Source organism: Phalacrocorax carbo, chromosome 10, assembly GCF_963921805.1.
Source record: "Phalacrocorax carbo chromosome 10, bPhaCar2.1, whole genome shotgun sequence".
Classification (NCBI taxonomy): Eukaryota; Metazoa; Chordata; class Aves; order Suliformes; family Phalacrocoracidae; genus Phalacrocorax; species Phalacrocorax carbo.
Genome location: NC_087522.1, coordinates 23,755,237 through 23,775,010, shown reverse-complemented (window position 1 = coordinate 23,775,010; position 19,774 = coordinate 23,755,237). Strand labels below are relative to the sequence as shown.

Below are 19,774 nucleotides of genomic sequence, written 5' to 3'. Positions count from 1 at the left end.
ATGCAAATTCTATACACTGTTTAACCCAGCCCACCAATATCACCTTTATTTTACTCATGTTCAACTTCCATCCGCCGTTCTTCATTACCCTTCCAACCTCAATCATACTTGCGCCACGTTGATAACGGAGGTGTGGTTACGGGTGATAAAGAGTAGGTATAGATACATGTTATGTCTGCATGTAATTGGCACTGAAATGTATATGACTCATCAGTTCACCGAGTGATTACCTTTTTAACAGGAAGCTGGGATGTTGCAGAACTGTGTGAGTAAGAAAGCTAGTGGCAATGGCACAGCTCACCTGTGATGTATCAGAGGAGAATGCAAAGCGCTGCAGTCTTCATACAACTTTCGTATGTTATGGGTAATTCTCTTGGTACATCATATTGAACACGGCATAGAAAGAGAATGCTTTTATTTCCAGTCACGGTAGGAAATCATCGTTCACTGTCAATATAACTGATTCTATCCCCCGGTCTCTACCACATCCTGACATAAAATGATCCAGTCTTAGCTATAGCTGCCTTCATAACTCTGAGCTGCCACAGACAACACAGAGAATGCAGCTTTCTTTGTGTCTTAGCTTTCTTCAAGCAGCTCCATAGACTTGAGAATGCTGCAGTGGTGGTTCAGTGATGTTCGCCGTGAACAGCATGTCATTTCTGTGCTCTGTTTTTTTTTTTTTTTTTTTTTTGCTTCCTGTGGAGGAGTACTGTATCAAAAGTAAGTTTCTGCTTCTCACCTTTGAGGTGGTGGTGCTCCTTGAAGTCTGTATGTAGTGCTCACGAGGTATTGATGGAGCTTGGCTCTGAAGGGTCTGGTCGGCCATCCCACTCTTCAGGCACTGGTGAGCTTGAGGACGCTCAGCCGTGCACAAGGGAGCTGTGACCTAGGTTCTCCCAATACAAGAGGGCCATCTGCCACAGGGCCTGAACATCCTCTCCAAGTACAGCACTCCTTTGAGTGCCCTCTTTAGCAAAGGCATGTTAAATGGACCGGCCAGCTCTAGCTCGCTCTGCAGCGTGCGCTTTGGAAAGGAGAGGAGGATAAAACACTGTTGTGATGTATCAGTGAGGCCTCCCACTAGTGAAATGTGTTCAGATACTCTGAAATAGCCATCTCTGCTGAAAATCTTCAAAGAGCCTGTGAGCGTGTGGCACAGGTCTTCTCTTGTGATTTCAAATGACCAATCTTATGGGCAGGAAGCTGTGTGATGCTGGTGCAGGCTAGTCAGGAGCAGCACTTTGGAGATGAGGGAGGTAAGAGGGTTGTGATCGGTGCAGGAAACATACAGGTAAACAGGAGGGGAGTGGTTAGGACTGGTTGGGAATGTCAGTGGAAACGTGAGGGGAAAGATTTGACAGAAGATGAAAACTTAATGGACAAGCAGGCTATTGCTTTAAACAACAAGGAAAATACATTCTCAGAAAAAAACAAAATACAACCCCAACCCCACATCAGGAGAACGTGAGACAATTATATGAAGAATCATCATTCAGTCAAGCATTGAAAATACATGAAAAGAACTAAAGGTACCGCAGTGTGGGCATATTAATATTCTACAGTCTTTAAAGTAGAACTCAACTAATAAGCAGCTGTGTTATATTTCAGAAAAACACGAAGGACAAGTTAGTTACATAGCGACTGGTGCGATGTGTTGCAGGACCTCTGTTTCTTCATAGATACGTGCGCGACAGATCAGGCAGATCCCAAGAAGAGCAAGACTGACTTCCCAATGTTATTGCTGCTGAGTGCTGATCTGGAGAACTGACTGCCTTTCACGGTGTCCCTGGGAGAGACTAGGGAAGCTATTTATGCAGACTTACACCGTGGCTGCTAATTGCATTTTTCTCATTGCCTTACTGACTGACTTGAGAGTATGGGTCTTATTAGCAGAAATGCTGGATGTTTGTACCTGCGCCAAAGGTAATGGGAGCTGTTCTACAGTTTTGTATAACTGACACGTCATTTTGAGCTTTCAAAATTAATGGGTACTTTTCATATTAACTTATCTTTCCTTTGGTATTTTCCATATAAGATATGAATAAAAGAGTTTGCGTAGCAGAGACTGTGAAAACAAATTCATTACAACTTGGAAAGGACTCTACCGCTGCAGTGATGGCTGTCTTAAAATTACCACACAAAACTCAGTAACTCTGTTTACAGTAGATTTCCAGTAAGTGAAGTAAAAATGGTAAAGCCAATGAGGACAGAATTAAAAAACCCCTGCTTTTTATAGAGTTGGCAATTGTTTGTTTACACTGAATGGACACTACAATATGTTATTATATAATTAAAGACTATATCATAAGCTCTGTGGAAAAGGATAAGCATTGACATAAAGTGGATAACTTAACATTGCACAGACAACTTCAATTCTGAAATTTTGCAACTTTTGAGTGCTCAGTTTTGCATTTAAGACATTTTTAAAGTTCTAGTGCAAACATAATTCTCCATCTGAGCACATTCCAGTAGTGGAAGGTGCTTACATGGGACAACAGTTTTTTACCCTTCCTTCCTTTCCAAAGTCTGTGCTGCAGAGTAAGCTAGAGCTGGCTGGTCCATGTAATGTGCCTGTGCTAAAGAGGGCGCTCCTCCCATGGCCTGCTCCTGCTTCGAAAACTCTCCTTTTGCCAAATTTCAGGCTCCTTCCTCAAGATTCAAGGTTAAAAAGCTTTTCAGAGGATTCATCAGAAATTTTGTAATGGGATCAAGATGTATCTTTTCCTAGCCTTGGAAACAGCTGAAGTTTTGTTGGAATTGTTCAGTCTGAAGCAAACAGTTTTTGGGGTCCTTTGAGGTGAGTAACTTAGAGCAGTTCTCAGGAGAATGAGACGCACAGAAACAGAGAGACTTCTTTGTGCATTGGTGCTTTAGTGGCTCTCCAGAAAGTCTGGGGTGTGAGACCCTGATCTTCTGAAAGAAGCTGAGCTAGAGCAAGTCTTAAAAGTTGGCCTCTCTGTTTTTCTCCACCGCTGTGCGCTTATGTGATACAGTGATAGAATGGATAAAAATCTCGGTGAACAGTGTTTGTGCATGCAGATTGGCTGTTTGTTATCTTTTGTGGGGTTTGAGTGGGTTGTTGGCTAAGTGCACTTGACCTGAATGTTGTAATCACGATAAGTTCTGCTTGCTGTGGGCTCCTTCCTCAGCCGTTCCCACCCATGTGCATTCTGTAGGAACAGCGGCGCCAGTTCCACAAAGGGTCAGCTTTGTTCACAGGAGGACGTAATCTGAAGAAACAAGGAAACCTTCCTACGCTCCAGCTTTCACTTTTCATAGCACAAAATGCTGAGTGTCAGAATTTCAGGCTGATAATTGGATACAGTTTGTATTGTCTTGCTCTGTGGAATTTAGATAAGGAACTCTTTTGACTTCTTTACCCTAACCCAGAAGCAGTTAAACCCCAAGGTACTCATTTCAGGACAGATCCTGCTGTTCTGTTGAAAATCCTATGAGAGGATTTTAAAGTGGAGATTTCTGACTTCCAGGTACTTTTGCCTATCGCTTGCTCGTGACACTGCCACGGCTACCAAAGGCATTCAGCAGAAAAGATAATTAAGCCATATTTTAAATACGTTAGGAAGAAGTGAGTCTCTGGAGTTCTCTCTGGCCGAATAATCTGCATGGATTTAGGCCCTAATCAGGCCCCTGTAACAGTTTCATGACTTGTTTTCCCAAAGGTTATAGCAAGACCAAAGAGAATGTGACTGCTTTCAGCAATGAGACCAGGGAGGGAGGAAGCGCTGTGTTGCCTAATAGCCCTGTGTGTGTTAATCCCTATGCCGTTAGTCTCCAAGTCTTTTTCCAGCAGTAGGACTGGCTGATGTTCTGAGCATGGTTTCCCATTCCAGCATCAAAACTGGAGTGAAAAGCCATAAACCACCAGCAAAGGACATTTCAAGCGTCTCTCGTCTTTGTCGTTTGAGCCTTGCTGTATTGATGTTGGTCACTCTTGGGTTCTGCTACCTATGTCCAATCTGGCACAGAAGCTGCTGCTTTCTCCATATTTCAGGAGGCTGATGTCGGTGGTTATGAAAGATATGGGAGTGTGGCTTGCAGTTCGGTTGCTAGGAACCAATGGTATGAAATTCTTTTAAGTTTTATGGGGGTTTTTGGTTTCTTTTACTGAGACTAAAGTTTTGATAGATAAATCATCTGCTTATAACCTACACCCTGTTTATTTTATTTTTAGGTGGGTTCGTGTCTTAATAATTGGCAATTGATGTTTGTGCTTCTGATAAGGTGGGAACTCCAGGATCTTGATTGTAAACACACTTGTTTACCTTCAGGGTGGAGGAAACATCCTCTGTACAACACATTCACTATTGTTCAAATGCCTACAACTCTTCAGAAAGGCAGATGCCTCACTTCAGTTTCAGTCTTCCGTTGAGTCACTCCTGCTTATGTAAGGTCTGAATTTGACTTTCTTTCTTAAGGCTACGTTATGGAAATTAAAATCATAAATAATCCCTTGTCTGCTGGGACTACCTGCTTCTGATACAGAAGGGGAATTCAGCTTCCCTTTCTTGAGTTGTTCTGTTAACAGGAATTCTCTTTTGATCCTGTAGTTTTGCTCAAGGGAGAAGTCATCTCTTGTCCAGATTCCTTACATAGTTCCTAGTGCTGACTTGGGGCAGGAAGAGCTTCTCTAATCTTAGGTTTGCTCCAAAAACAAAAACCTCATGACCCAGAAGGCCCTCTCACTCCTATGGAGGAAGTTGAAGGGTCCCTGTTTCCATTTAATTTTGGGTTTTCTACATCATTGGCATGTGCCACTTATTGGGCTTCCATCTTGCCTCGGACACTGGCCTCACTTGTTCTGTTCTGATGTTGACCCAAATAGGAGTGTGGTTGGGGGATTTTTTTGGTTGGTTTTTTTTTGTTTGTTTGTTTGCTTGTTTTTGTTTTTCTTAAATCCTTTCAACACAGTGGTTTGGAATAATCTTACAGTTACTATGTTAAAGCTTGGTGTTATTAAAGTGGTTGCTGAAGGATGTGGCTTTCCCCCAGGTAAATACCACACCCTACTAAGTAACAGTGCCTATCGCATGTTGACACTTGCATTCCATTGCAAAGGGTGGGCCGTATTTGAACAGTGGTGTTCGTGGTAGGTGAAGCAGTAACCGCTTCTGCTTCTTTAGAGGAAAACAAAGGTACGAGTTGGGAGGAGACGGAGGAGAGGATGGATGGAGTACTGGACTTTGTCTTGCTGATAGATCAGAAGACCAGATGGCAAAGTGTTACCAGTGGATGTCTGATCTGTTTTTTACATGACATATTTTTAGGCTCTAATCCTTTTCACTTAACACTACATTGCTGCTTATTTGAGTGCTTGAATGCCTTATCTGAGTGCCTCTAATTTCGTTTACAAGCATTAATTACTTAAATTGTTCAGCAGTGTTCTGAAGTAGAGCTATTGCAGCCTGCAGTTGTGGGAACTGGAGCAGAGAAAGGGCACGTATCTGGACTTAGATCCCATACTGCGGCAGTGGAGTTTGTTCAGATCTTTTGCAAATGAGTGCATGACATTTTAGGGTGTTAGAAGCTGAATTATCGTGCTAGGAAAGAAAAAAGTTATATGTAAGTACATTTAAAAAAAATAAATACCTGTCAGTAACTTCTTTATATGTGCATAGGTACCTGCATGTGTACGAACATTTCAGAAATCCTGATTTACAGACAAGTGTTAGTATGAGGGACTTAATTTTTTAAATGAATGTTTTAATACTTTTTGGGAAATCAAAATAAAGCACAGAAACCATAATGTAATTTTCCTCGCTGTCCTGCAGGACGCAAGTATCTTTAGACCACTGATGGACCGTCTTAGTGCCTATAACTAGAAGTCTTTTTGAAAGTGCTGCAACTCATTGACACTGGGATCGACCCAGTTCTAGGTGGCAGGTGTCCCTCATGACTGAGCTAGACCACGATTTTACAGGCATTTGTCAAGCCTGTTTGAAAACTCACTGATTCTCTGGAAAGCCCTTTTTCTGATATTTCACCTGAAGTTTTTGGTTCTGTTGCCAGTTAAAGCCATTTGTTCTTGACCTTCCCAGTGGACATGGAGAATAATTGGCTGCTATGTACAGTTATGAAAACTTGTTGTGTACTAGAAGACAGTTGCCTTGCTTGGTCCTCTCAGGCTAAACAACCACAATTCCTTCAGCCTCAGAGATATGATGTTTGTTATTCATCCCTGACCTTTCCTCCGTTTTGTCAAAACTTTTTGTGGAAAAGTGACCAAAATGGAGCACAATCATCACAGATAACCAGTAGGTTCTTACAGCAACCTTAACTCTATCCTTGTGCTTCCTACTCTTTCCTACAGGAAAGAATTAATTACAGCACAGTAGTCTTCTGCTGTGACAGTGTTACATTCCTTTCAGGCAGAATCTCAAAGTTATATGGGATATGGCTTCTGGGGCCCTTACACGAGGACACGTTGGAAGCAGGGTAAGCTTTCAAAGTGTGTTCACTAACCCAAGCTGTTATGGATGGGAAGACGGGAGCCTTTGACCAGTTAGTAAAGACAATTTTGCAACTTCTGTCTGGTGGTAGTGGTTTGTGATGAATGGGGAAGTGTAATAAAGGATAAGCATTAAAATTTCCTTCACTTCTCTTTATCTGCTCAGACTGGAGATTCTCCTGTGGGCACTGAATCACTGGGGCGTTAAACTGGTGGTAAGCCTGGCCCTGAACTGCTGGGCAGGCAGGGTAGAGCTGTGTGTAACAGCGTAGGTAACAGTCTGCACCACCTGAGTGACTAAGATGAAGCGCATGCTCAGCTTCCTTCCCCAGCGCCTGGAGTTAACTCATGGGAAATAAGCTTCTTGAGGTTATCTCCTGGCTTATTGCCAGAACACAGTCTCTCTTGATGTTGTGCAGAAACCACCTGATTTAAATATATTGGCACTTTTTGTACATCTGGATTTGAGGTCATAGACGATTCACAAATGACACGTTTGTGCCTTAACAAACTGGCTTATGTTTTAGGCTGAGTCTGTTTATTGGTGTATGTATAGAGAAGTGTGGATGTGTTTGGGTTTTCAGTATTCCCCGCTATTCATCCTGTTTGGAACTGGTAATTCTACGTCCTACCTAATAGGATGTTAGGCTTCTTTTTTCATCTAAAGAGTCCTGTCTTTCTACATGTCCCTTTCTTATGACTGGTGATGACATTCAGTGACCCACAGCAAGTGGAGGATGGGCAGAGAATTAATTCTCAAATTGCCAAACTGTGGCATAGGAAGTTTCTGAAGACTTAAACTGTAGTTGTTTTGGAGGTTAAGAAAGATTTCTTTCCTTCTGCCACACCATCTGATAAAGTGATGTTTGACTTACCACAGAATTGTTCTGGGTGATGGACAGCCTGGATAAATCTCAAATGTCTGGGCTCTGAAAGTAAATCAACTTTCCTATAGTGAGGAACTTTCCATTTACTTCTTGGATAGTAGCATTTCCATTTCCAGCAAGACTGATGTCCTGGCAGAACCCTGGTAGGGGCAGAACGAACCTCTTCTGTTCAGTTTTCCTGCGTTCACAGCAGCGACAGGTGGCAGAGCTCCATCCTGTTAGAGAACTGGTGTCTTTCAGAGCAGAGCCCAAGCTGTGAAGGTAGAGATAATGTCAGTATTCAATGCCTGCTATCAAAGGTAGACATTTCAGTATCCCTTAGAACAGAAAATGTTGATTCTTATTAAAATAAAATCTGTCTTTCAGTCAACAGTATTGGCTTCTACAACATCTCAGTGAGAAAAGTGACGGAAACCCTTGTGACAGTGCAGCTTTAAAGCCATCTAATTCCTTGACTATTTTGGCTTTGGCCTGGGGATGACGTAAAGGTTGTAGATATTTCACTTCGTAATGAGCAGAAGCAAAATGCCAATGTTGATTCCCGCAGAATAGTCAGCAGACTGATGCTGTTTGCAGAAAGGCAAGTAGTGCTTTTACTTCTTCGCGCTTCATTTGCCTCTGATTTGGAGAGGGACTGTTGCTGGAATTACAAGTAGAATTCAACTGTGGAGTGGGATGTGGGATTTTGTGCTCCTAGTAATTTAGTCCGATACTGACCATCCATTTCTCTTTTCTTCACTTCTTCCTTTAGTCCAGACACAGTGAATATCCAACAAGCTTACCAAGTATCCTAAAGAAGAGCGAACCAAAGAATGTATGCATCTCACTGCATGGTGGGGCATGACAGAGGGGAAAACACAGGAACCTGAGGCTTGCAGCGTTGTTCTGCTTATTGCATTAAGTGTTTCTCATGACTCTGAAGGTTTAGCCCGGCCCATCTTGAGTGTGGTACAAACAGGAAATGAAAACCCTGCAGTCAGAGGATACACCTGCCAAATGCTGGTTGAGCAGCTGTGGCCCTCACCCATGGTTGGGTGCAAAACCAGAAGCGTCAAGGGCTGAGTACAGGCTGAGCACTGTTTCTTCTCAAAGCTTTGGAGGCTGGATGGTGAAAGATTGGGAGGGAGAGATGAAGGTGTAGTCACAGTTTGCCTGGCAGTCTGATGAGAGGTGCTGATCAGGAAGTTGCTTGTGTAGCATGCAAACTGCCGTTCTTTAGGAGCGTGTGTTCTCCCTTGCTGTTGATTGTCGGTATTACAGCTCCAGCTGGCACTTGTACACCGTAGGAAGATCACCTGTCTGCCAAAGCAGCGAGCCTTAGTTCCCTTGGGGGCTAGGCAGATACAAGGATGGTCAAGGCTCCCAAGGCGTCTGGCATGTGGAGACTGCTCAGTGATTTCCTTGATCAGGGACATGGTTACGCTGTTTGTATGCCTTGAGTGACAGCTGGCAGCATTTGAAGTAACACGGCTGCGCTGGCAGAAGGCCAGTCGCTGTGATTTGGATGAATTATCAGTTGGTGTTGGTTGGCGTAGCACCTCTGACAGTCTAAAGAATGATGCTGTTGCGTTATCAGGTCAGGGCACAGACTTTTTAAAGCAGGGGTTTTAAAGCTGGGCTGTCCATTGATGTAAGTTATCAGAGAGCAACATTTCGATTCTGGCCATAAATACCTTTCTCTTTAGCAATCAAGGATCACCGCTGTGCGGACTAGAGTTTGTGTGCACCAGGAACTTCTTCACTGCCTAGTGACAAGATTAAATGCATTAATAACGGGACTAAGTCACTTGCTGTAATAGCCTCACCCTATATTGGGAGCTGAATTGAGTGTTGTGCTCAGAAACTTAGTTATAAAGGTTCGTGTGAGGGTTTGCTCACATACTCCTGTTGGAACTTGCTTGGGGATCGTTCTTCTTGTTGACTTGCTCTTTCACCTCCTACCCATTGAGATCTTTGTCTCGATTTGTGATTCATGCCTGATTCAGCCAAGTGGGTAGTAGAGTTGGCAGCAAGAATCTCCTTAGTTTAAGGATTCCAGAAACCTTTAATAAGGGGCAACAGCATAAAAACCAGCTGCGGAAAGTATAAAGTGTCTTATATGACAAATTCAGGGATTTTTGTTGTTGTTGTTATTTGGGGTAATTTTTGTTCTAGCTATGGGCAAATCTGGCACCTTGCTTCCCTACATAGAGCCTTTGTGGATATTTAAGTTATATTCCTCCCAACAAATAAGGGAAAAATGACATGTATGCGTCACTTTCTCCATTTCGGTATGATACCTTGTTAGGTGTTCTAAGTTTCTTCAAATACCAAATGATCCCAAGCCTAGGAGTTGTTACAGTCTGGACAATGGGGGAAAAAAAAAAAGTAATGGAATTTTCATCAACTGCAATGAAAAGCTTTTACTAGCTGCTTTAGATATTTTAAAAGTATGCATGTATGTATATATATATTTGTATATATTATTAGAAGAAAAAAACCAAAGGTAATTCTAATTTGGGCATATTGGGCATAAAACGTCTGCTGTTTCAGGATCTGGATCTGACCAAGTCAACTGCCTGCCTCTTTCAGATCTGCAAAGACAAATACGCTAAGCCTCAAACTGAAAGAACTCAAAACCAGAATCCCTCAGTAGGCAAATTCTGTGACTGCAGCCGGAAAGGTACCAGGTTGCTCAGCAACTCTCACTATCTTTTAAAAATTTTTTTTCTTTTTTTTATGTAACATCACTCAAATCCCCAGATCTCTCCATGAGATGAAACCATATGGTTGGCTGTCCCAGAGCGGCACTCCCTTGAAAAAACGAAATCCCTAATAAACGTTTAAGCTGGCTGCTGTGAAGCTGCACCTGTGGAAAACTCATTGGTTTGGGGGAAATTACGCTGATAACAAGTTGTCTTGGTGGAATATTGTGATTTTGACAAAGCAGTAACTTCTTTGTTAAAGTGTTTGTGATTAATCACAATGTATTAAATAAAAATACAGTACTGTAGTTATTGACTACATTCACACAGAGAGAAGCATATCTAATTACAGGGTAATTAAATTAGGCTAGTAATTGTCTTGGTTGTGGTCCACTCAGAATGATTTCTTGTAGAAGCTTTTTATGGTAATGGCAGGTAGTGGCTGCACTGAGACAGATGGAGGTGAAGTTTTGTTCGGGCTAGATGTAGCTCATTAAAATAGTAAGGTTAGTAGCTTTGGACCTATATTTAAGTTCTTTGTGTGAGCAGGTCCGATATGTCAGGTCAAAGCCAATTCAAATAAACTGGCAAACAATACTGAAAATGGAGAACAAATCTGAATATGTTCATTTAATTTTCCAAGCTGAATTAAATAATTTAGTAGATTTTAAAAACTTTTTTAGTTTGATAATAGTGCTATTTATATTTACTAAATTTAAAAAATATTTTTATATAGATATTATCTAGTTCTTTATTATTTAAAATAATTTATATTAGGATAGGTAATTATGGTATAATGTTAAACATAATTATTTAACATATATATTAATATATAGTAACACTAAATTATTTTAATGTATAATACTAAATAAAAAAGTACTAAAATACATTTTAGTAAACGGCATAAAGAATGAAGAAAGCAAACTAGCTTTCAAGCTGATTTATTTTACTTTTAGTAAACTAATGTAAATAAAACAGTCAAGGATTTTGTAAATAAAATTAACTCTTAGGGTTTCAAAAACATTTTATTGAGTTAAGTAACTGTATATACTATAAAAAGTAAAACTGAATAACAAAACTGTAAAACAGACACAGAGGTTAGAAGGAACGACTGTTAACAGAGAGCTATTTGCGGGACTAGACCCTACCGCCTGCTCACGCTGGTGCAACAGCGCCGTAAGTAATCCTATGGACCGTACGAGGATTTGTTTTATCTCAAAGGGAGTAGTTTGGGTTCTAGTGTGTGACCCAGGGGGGAAGAAGGAAGAGGGAAAAAATATTTCACAGCGGAAAGGTGAGCTACTCGAGAATGACTAATACTGAGCATGGATAAGTCATAACTGATACCCCGTTTGGTAACGCTGAGTGTTAGCGTAGGGCCTGCTCGTGAAAGGCAGTTCCAGCTAACAGTCTGATGGGTTCCCAGGTGTTACTTTTCCAGTCACTATTGTTACGGTTACCGTGTCCGGAAAGAGGCCAACACCCATCACCTTCTCGCACGCTCGCTCGCTTGCACCGCGCTGGCTGAGACTATCAGGCAAGGCATTGCTCAGTGCTCTTGTGTTTTGGGCACACGGCTCTTGCCGAATTATTTTGAAACGCGTGTAGTAACTTTTTGATAATTATAGTTTTCTGCACTCCTTGCAGGGCCTGTGGAGGAACCTTGTTCCTTCTAGGAGTTAGTGAGACACCGCGTAGGTGGTGGCAACCAGCAATACAGATCAGATTTCAGCCCCCATGTCCCAGAGTGGCAGAATTTAGCCTAAATGACGTAAAGACTTTAAGAGAACAGTAGATTATGATGACTGACAATTAAGTACTCTTTCTTAAAGCCCTTTAGGAAAAAAAAAAGTTACAAAGAAATTTCTCACTATCCTTTTGTTTCTTGCTGTCATAATAGCTCTCTGTAGGCTTGCGTAGGCTTCGTACTAATGCACAAAAAAAAGACAACAGGATCTTGGCTAAAGAAACTGCTGAAATTTTCCTGGAATAAAAAAAAAAAAAAAGATTCCAGGGTCATGGTTTACTGTAGTCTAGCAGAATTTCCATGAAAATTTACCAGCTCAGGCAACAAACTACTCCTCCACTCTGCTGCTGATGGAAAAATGAACTTTTTTAGGGACCTTGTTGATTTATGTTACATTTCAATGTACTTTTGTTCTTTAACTGACTGTAGTTTCAAGTAACATGCTCGGATTATTAAAACTGATAGATCCCCCCCCCCGCTGCTTACTAGTTTAGATGCAGTTGGTGTTTTTAATTCTTGTAATTGCTTCACTTAGGACTCAAGTCTGCAAATTCCTGTGTATGTTGCCTGTTTGTCAGTGCTTGTCTGAGGGCAGTTACATGTGTTTGAGGTGTTCACAGTACCAAGATCTTTGTTTTCATTTTACCCTGAAATTAGGGAGAGATTTTATTTATTTTTCCACAGAACAGCAGAGGAAAGTTCAGGTGCCTCTCCCCCATTGCCCTTAGGAATCAGAGTAGTTCGTCTGTCCCTGAGGGATTCATCGTATGCTCAGAGAGAGATTTCAGTTGTTCCATACTGCCTGTAAAACAGCAGCAGCAGCAACCAAAAAAAAACCCACCCAATTCAGGGACCCTGCACTAATCTGTTCAGTGAGTATAGCTATTATATTATATATTATATATATTATATATATTATATATATTATATTATAGCCCTTGTCCTGGGATGGTGGGAGGGTTTCAGGAAAGACGGTTAGTTCCTGTGGATTAATTCTTGGGGAAAGCGAGGCCTGAGCCAAAACCACTTAAAATGGATGAAATGCCTCCCAGTCAGTTTAGTGGGTTTTCCTCAGCCGAGTCCTTCTGGTGTAATTGGGCAGGATCATTGCGGCTTTGCTTCTGCACACTAGTAACATCTGAAGTCGTGCTCTCATCATGAGAAAAGGCCCAGAGAAAGATGTGCTCGCAGGAACCGGTGGCTCTTGCTTGCTGCTCATCTTTGCTATTTCTTAATGAATAGGCGTGACGGCAACAGCTGCCTGTATCCAGGGTTAAATAGGTTGGGGATACCTCATCTGGCCAGCATCTTGTCTGTATATGCCAGGACTAACACAGAGCAAGTCTGCCACATCTGCTGCATGGATGTGTGCTTTTCTTCAGTGCTCTGCTTCAAATTCAGAAAAGTGATTCAAGTGAGTAATCCAGATAACACAGATCAGATACCAAGCCACGATCCTTTGCATGCATTGTGGCTTCATTGTGGGAACTGGTTCTCTGATTCTCTTTCCCTGAATTTTGGTTCGTTTGCTACCAGGGACGCAGTTCCAGTGGCACGGCCCATCACACAGGCTGACCCATTGGCAGAAAACTAGCTTTTCCCCTTTTTATCATCCCATACGTTTTCGTGCTTAAGGAGATATATGTAGTGTGCCAGTTACAGCTTCCGCTGAGTAACTTACGTGCTGAATCTGGGAACATTAATATTTCTCATGTTTGCCTCTTGGCCCTTTTGGAATTCCTTTTTCCTATTGGAAAACTCTTGAGTATATTGATCTCGAGGCATATAAAACAGCATCGGTGATGTCAAGGGCATCTGGTTCGGGCAATTCTGATACAGAGAGATGAGTCTTCCCTGAATGTATCGGAATAGCATGTGGTAGCTGGGAATGTAGATTAAATGAGGGTTTGGAGAAACCTAGACAGAGCAAAAGGTCAAGGAAGACTGAGCAGGAATCTAGAAGAAACAGGGAGTGAGGGAGATAAGGGGTGCAAATACAGATGGGTAGTGGTAGCAGTCCTCTTTGCCACTGCAGCATAACGCAGTGATTTGAAAAGCACATGATACCGTTGCTAACAAAGAGGAAGAGATCTTTCTGTAGAAATAGAAGTGAGAAAGATTCCTCCCACAGCAGGCACACAAAGTTTCCATCTTCCCACTCGCCACTGCTCCAACAGCATGCAGTCCTGTTTGCATCTTGGCAATTTGCATCCTGGGTTGAGTGATTTGGGAGACTGGAAGTTGTGATAGAGGGAAGTGCAACTTCTGAACCCCTGCCGATGGCAGCATGCCCCATGGGATGGGTCTGGGAGCAATCCTTTCCTTCTTAGCTTAAGCCTCATGCTTTCCCTGTTTTGATGGAGGAAAAAGGTTTGCGAAGAGATGATTTAAAATAAAAAAAAAAAAAGAAATTGTCAGTGTCTGCATATTGAATGAGTAGCTTAAACATACTCATCCAAGGCAGTTGTAACCTAAGCAGCCAAAGTCCGCTTGAGCTGGGGCTGAATTTGGCCCCTTGTTTCTCCTTCCCACCCACAGTACAAATAAAAGCTGCAGCTGCTTAGGGCTAGGTGGGAGGGAGGAGGTGGGAAAGCCACTGGCATGTGGTGTTGCATTGACAGTTGATGTGCATTTCTTGAAAACCTGAGCTTCTAATCACTTCTGGATATATCAGGATAACAAGTCGTTGCGAGGCAGGATGCGGTTTGTTAGGAGTGGGACATTATGATGAGTATAGGATCTTTATGGGAGAGTTATGGAGCAGTGCTGGCTTCTGATTAAGGGATGGGGGGGAAAAGCAGTGTTGCCCTGAAAATTGGGTTGGAACCTTCAAAAAATAAATGTTTGCAAGGCGTTGCCTTCAAAGGGGTCATTTTAATGCAGAACAATATTTACTTTCAACTGTTCTTTAAATAACTTAGGGCTGTGTCCCTCTGGAGTAGAAACAGCAGAGTAGACTGAAGGGCTTCTGATGTGGGTTAAATCTGGCAAATAGACTATACAAAAGTAATTTATTTTTGCTACTTGACTAACAATAGTTACACTGCACTTCCCTCCGGAAGGAGGCTATGGATGTTTGTGAGTGGTATACAGGAGTCTCTCTCATCCTCTGTAAAACAGCAGCTAGCTCTGATGGAGCCAAGTCGCTGTTTAGCACTGCAAGGTTGCAGTTTGGAATGACTTACAGCAAATAATATAGGATATGAAATCCAAATAATACAGAATATGAAAGGGTCATTTAAATCTGCAGAAGGTATTTATGAAACTGGAGTTTAGCTAGAGCTAGTAACATCTGTGGAGTTGCGGTAAGTGCAACCGAGTCTTCATGATTCTCAAACATCCAGGATTTTCCTTCGATGCTTCCTCTCACTGGCACAGTATGTTTTCAAAAGTATTACTACTGTATGGAGCAATTATATCAGACCGAGAGTAACTTCGTTTCAGCTTGGACTGCATTCAAAACCAAAATAAATTAAATAGGAAGAAGCAGTCTTATTTCAGAATAAGTATGCTCATATGATTATATGTGATTATATTGTTATGTCAGTTTAATCTGCAGCATAACTTAAAACTTTCTTGTGAAGACAAGTTGTTAAAAGAAAGACCACTTGCATCTGTGAGTATCCTCTCACAGTGTCACATATCCTTTTGATACATCCTAAGATAGCCACAGGGTTTTGCCCTCATGCATGACCAGCATTGCTAGAGGATACCTTGCAAGAAACATGGTATAAGAGAACAAGTCTGGGGGAGGAAGGCCAGGTCAGAGTGTGATCTAGAGAGCTATATTTTGCTTTTGTATCATTGCCTGTAATTTTACCTTTTTGTGTTTTTTTCACTTCTGTGGAAGCGTAATTAGAAGACAATAAAAATCAGGTATCCTAAGTACCCAAGTAGTCAGGTCAATATCCCTGCTAAAGGAGACATGGCTGTGTTGCAGGTGGATTTTTCAGGTGTTGGGCAATGACCTAAACTCTCTTCCAGTGAAATCAATGCCTCCCATAGATTTTGGTGAATCCCAGTTAGGCTGTTGATAAGCATTTCTGTAAATGCAGCCTAATCCCCAACCTGATGTCATCAAAAAGCTCTCAACACTGAATTGTTGTGCACAAGTATTGTGCAGCTCCACTTTTTTTTTTCTCCAGCAGGGTATTGTGTCCTAGCGAAAAGAAATGAGCCGGCTGTCCTTGTTTGTAAAGCACTTTGAGGGATCCCAGAGTGTAACATGAACACCAGTGGGCTGTGGTTCTCTCCCACCTGGGTTTCAGTTCCAGAGCATGAGATTTTTTCACTTTCTACTTTTTTCTTTCCTTTCTGCCTTTGCGACAGAGCAGCTGTTCTGTTTCCCTGTCTGCCTGCAGTGGTATCCACGCAGCTGCACTGTGCGGCAGCCAAAGGCCACCAGAGTGATGCCCAGCTCTGTTAAAAAGTAACAAGACTTGGAAAGAGGGGAGGGACCAGGAAAATTCATGACCTGGACTATATTCTACAGCACACTGGCAATGGGTGCCGAGGGACCTGGGTGACCTCCGTGTCCAACTAGAGATGCATTTTCTATGCGTCTGTCACAGTAAGACTCACCTGCTGACTTGGAGAAAGCCGTTAACCACGAGGTGATGATGAAGTCCTTTGGGAAAGGAAGTATTGCTGACAGAGGCAAACAGCTTATGTTCATGTCTCATGGAAACTTAGACGTGCATAAGCGTTCAGCATCTGCTTTCCGCACACTGCATGACTCAGACACGGAGGGGGTCAGGTGTGGCTAAGAACAGGCCTGTGACATGCAGTATGACACTTGTTTTAATTTCTTGCAGGCAGCTTTCTTTGTGGATGGTAGGTCATTATACTTAAGTATTTGTACATTCTTGGGTTTATTTGCATATTTTTCCCCGTGATGATGACAGCGTCTGTTTTGTGGTTCCACCTTTGAGCACTTAAAAATCAGTGAGGAGCAATGCATGAAGCTATGTGATGGGTTTGTGGCTTGTCAGGATTTCAGCCTTTGCCCAACTTAACATTTCTTTCTTTTGGATTCCAGAAAAAGGCATGGCATACAATTAAAACCATGGTTAACTTACCAGTCATCAGCCCCTTCAAGAAACGCTACTCCTGGGTGCAGTTGGCTGGGCATACAGGTGAGATGGATATTTTCAATGTGCTTGTCTCTGGAATGGGGATGTCAGCAGCAAGAAAAACACTGTTTCAGTGTTTCTCTATTTCCTTCCTTCAGGTAAAAGGAAGCTGGTGACATCAGTGAATCTGAACTAGAATATCTTTCCTTCAGTTGTGGTGGGGATAGGGAAGGGGGAATGATATGCCTGAAAAAATGAGATGAGCAAGGAAGCAGTGGTCGGACTCTGAGGAGGGGCCAGGCTCCCGATGCGTCCTTGTAAGGTGAAATATGTGAATCAAGAGGGACTGGGGACTTGAACCCTGGTCCATCTGCCGCTGTTGGTTGTGGTATGGGATCATCTTTCTTGACTGAGTAGCCAATATGTTAGTTCCCTAGTGGAAAGGACTACTATTCATGCCTGTATGTGCCTGAGCCCTGCCAAGAGCAGTGTTTCTAATACCAACCCCAAATCCCTCATCTGAATGTAAACCCTTGGGTGGAAAACAAATCTGGTGAAAATTGACTTGCTGCCGAGGTGTCTGCATTGTGAGTCTGTTGTTGTTCACTGTATGAGTGCAAGGAGCAGCTCAGTTGGCTGGTTCTGGTTTTATGTCCGTAGAAGCTGGTAGGTGTGCCTCTGATGTAGGCTTTGTTTCATTGGTAAGACCAAAAAAAAAACCAAAACCCCAAAAAAACCAACAAAGAAAAGTCATCAGGTTTGCTTCTCTCGTGTTGCACTTAATTCCTCTGCAGCCCTTGTTCCTAAAGTGCTAGTGCGGGGTTTATTAGTACACATGTGGGCAGGCACCTACGCTACATCGTGCTTTAACGCAGTACCTGAACCACCTCTTTATATGCTAATGCACTAATATGATGCACTTCAAAGCAGTGCAGAGAAATTTATTTAGTCCTAGAAATGGAGTAGCTGCATTTTGGCGGGGCTGACTTGTATCACACAGAGTGCCAAGATGACCCACTCTTATTGCAGTTCTTATCACAGTGTGTACGGGCTTGGCTTGGTCTGTGTGGAGTGATGCCCTGGTGGTGTAATCATAAGCCTTCTGGAGGCTTGTGTAGTAGGGTGGAAGAGGAAGGTTAAGAGGTCACTAGAGGCTGATGAGGAGAGATACTGCTCCACTTTGCTTTAGTTTTCTCTAGTTGCATTTAGTCCATCCTTTTTTCAGCTGCTGTTCTCTGATATGACAAGTCCTTCTAAACTAAAACCTAGGCCATCACCACCCTTGCCCTTGTGCTGCGGCAGTGCCAGTTCTAGGATTTGTCAGAGAAGAATCAGTTTGCAATGGATGAAAGATTCTGCTGTGATAAAAGCTGAGCTTTAGCCCAGGATTAATGAGGCTCCTACGTTGGTGCCGATTTTATGTTGTGTAGATTAAAGGGTTCCTCTGAATGAAACATGTACTTTCCTCTTACGTTATTGGCAGGTTGTGGCACTGGAAAGCAACTTCTGCAGCTGGAGTCTAATTATGGCCAATCTTAGCCTATGCAGACTGTCATTTGTACTGACTACCATTCACCCTCAGGGTTGTTAAAAACAGAGAGAGAGAAGAAAAACCAACCAACCAAACCAAAAACCAAAACAATCGCACTACAGGCTCTACCTGCAGATTAGCCGGGCTCCGGAAAGAGGCATTACCTGGAGGTACACGCATGCGCAGTCACAGCGTGTGTGGATAGAAAGGGCAGTGCTTGGCTTCTAGCCTGTTTGTGGCTGTTTAACGATCACTGACCGTACGGCCTTGGTACGTACACACTCAGCAGGTATACCCTATGTGAGGATTAAGGACAAGCCAACACTGGCAGTTATGCAGCTTTAAAATAGCCTGTCAGAGGATTAATGAGTTCTGGCTCGTGGCTTCTTCCTGTGCATTTTAATAAGTGCGTAGTGTTTAATATCCTAACAAAGAGTTTAGCATGGAAAAAAAACCTGATGGCCTGGAGCAGTTGCACTCCTTAAAGCTATAAATTCTGACATGGGAATGTATCCAAACGGACTTTCACTGCCAAACGGCTGTGTTTGTCCTGGGTGTTTTACTTATGAAAAGCATGTTATCTTTCTGTTCAGGGGAAATCTTTAACTGGTGTCATAAGCCATCTACCTCAGTAGATGAAGCTGGAGTAGTGGGGGAAGGTGTTTTCCTTTTTTGCAGGTCAGTCTTATGAGCATGTGTTTGATTTTATTTTTTAGGGAGTTTCAAGGCAGCTGATAGCGGGAAGATTCTCAAACGCTTCTCTGAGAACGAAAAGGAGTGTTTTGAGCGATTGATGAAAGACCCGCTACGCTCCTGTGTCCCTTGCTTCCACGGTGTGGTGGAGAGAGATGGCGAGAGCTACATTCAGCTGGATGACTTGCTTACTGATTTTGAAGGGCCTTGTGTGATGGACTGCAAGATGGGGATAAGGTGGGGTACATGAAAGAGAAAGTGCTTTCTAACCCAAATGCATTTGAAGGAAGTGGGGGAGGGGAGCGACGTGGTCATGTTCTGTCTGGAGGAGTTTGGTAACATTTTTGGAGCCTTGGGATTCAGTCCAGACAACCTGTTGTTGGTTTGCCTGTCGCCTTGGACAACCTGAGGAGAGCATGTCCCGTTGTCGCTTGATTGTACATGGATTCTGGAAACTGACTGATTTATAGCCTCAAAAATTATCCAGATCAAGATATTTTCAGGGGTGATTTAAGACAAAGTTCCTCTGCAGTGGACTGATAATACATTGCGGGGGGGAAATTCTATGATTCATTCACTGCCAGTTCATTTAATCTTTGTGTATGCAGTGATTAAAAAAATGCCACAAAGAGCAAAATTCCCATCTCCAAATGTAAGTGACTGAATAGCAATGTGAAAGCCCATTTCCAAC

The 19,774-nt window shown here is 42.5% G+C and overlaps 1 protein-coding gene across 2 annotated transcripts in view; it reads left to right on the top strand.

Annotated features, from left to right (window-relative positions):
• The window catches only part of ITPKA (inositol-trisphosphate 3-kinase A), a 40,037-nt gene that overhangs the window by 7,930 nt on the left and 12,333 nt on the right, over positions 1–19,774 (top strand). For both annotated transcript variants that reach the window (XM_064462514.1, XM_064462513.1), the window contains exons 2-3: positions 16,826–16,922; positions 19,107–19,320. In XM_064462514.1, coding sequence (XP_064318584.1) covers positions 16,826–16,922; positions 19,107–19,320 — 311 coding nt within the window. The remainder of the gene's footprint in view (positions 1–16,825; positions 16,923–19,106; positions 19,321–19,774) is intronic.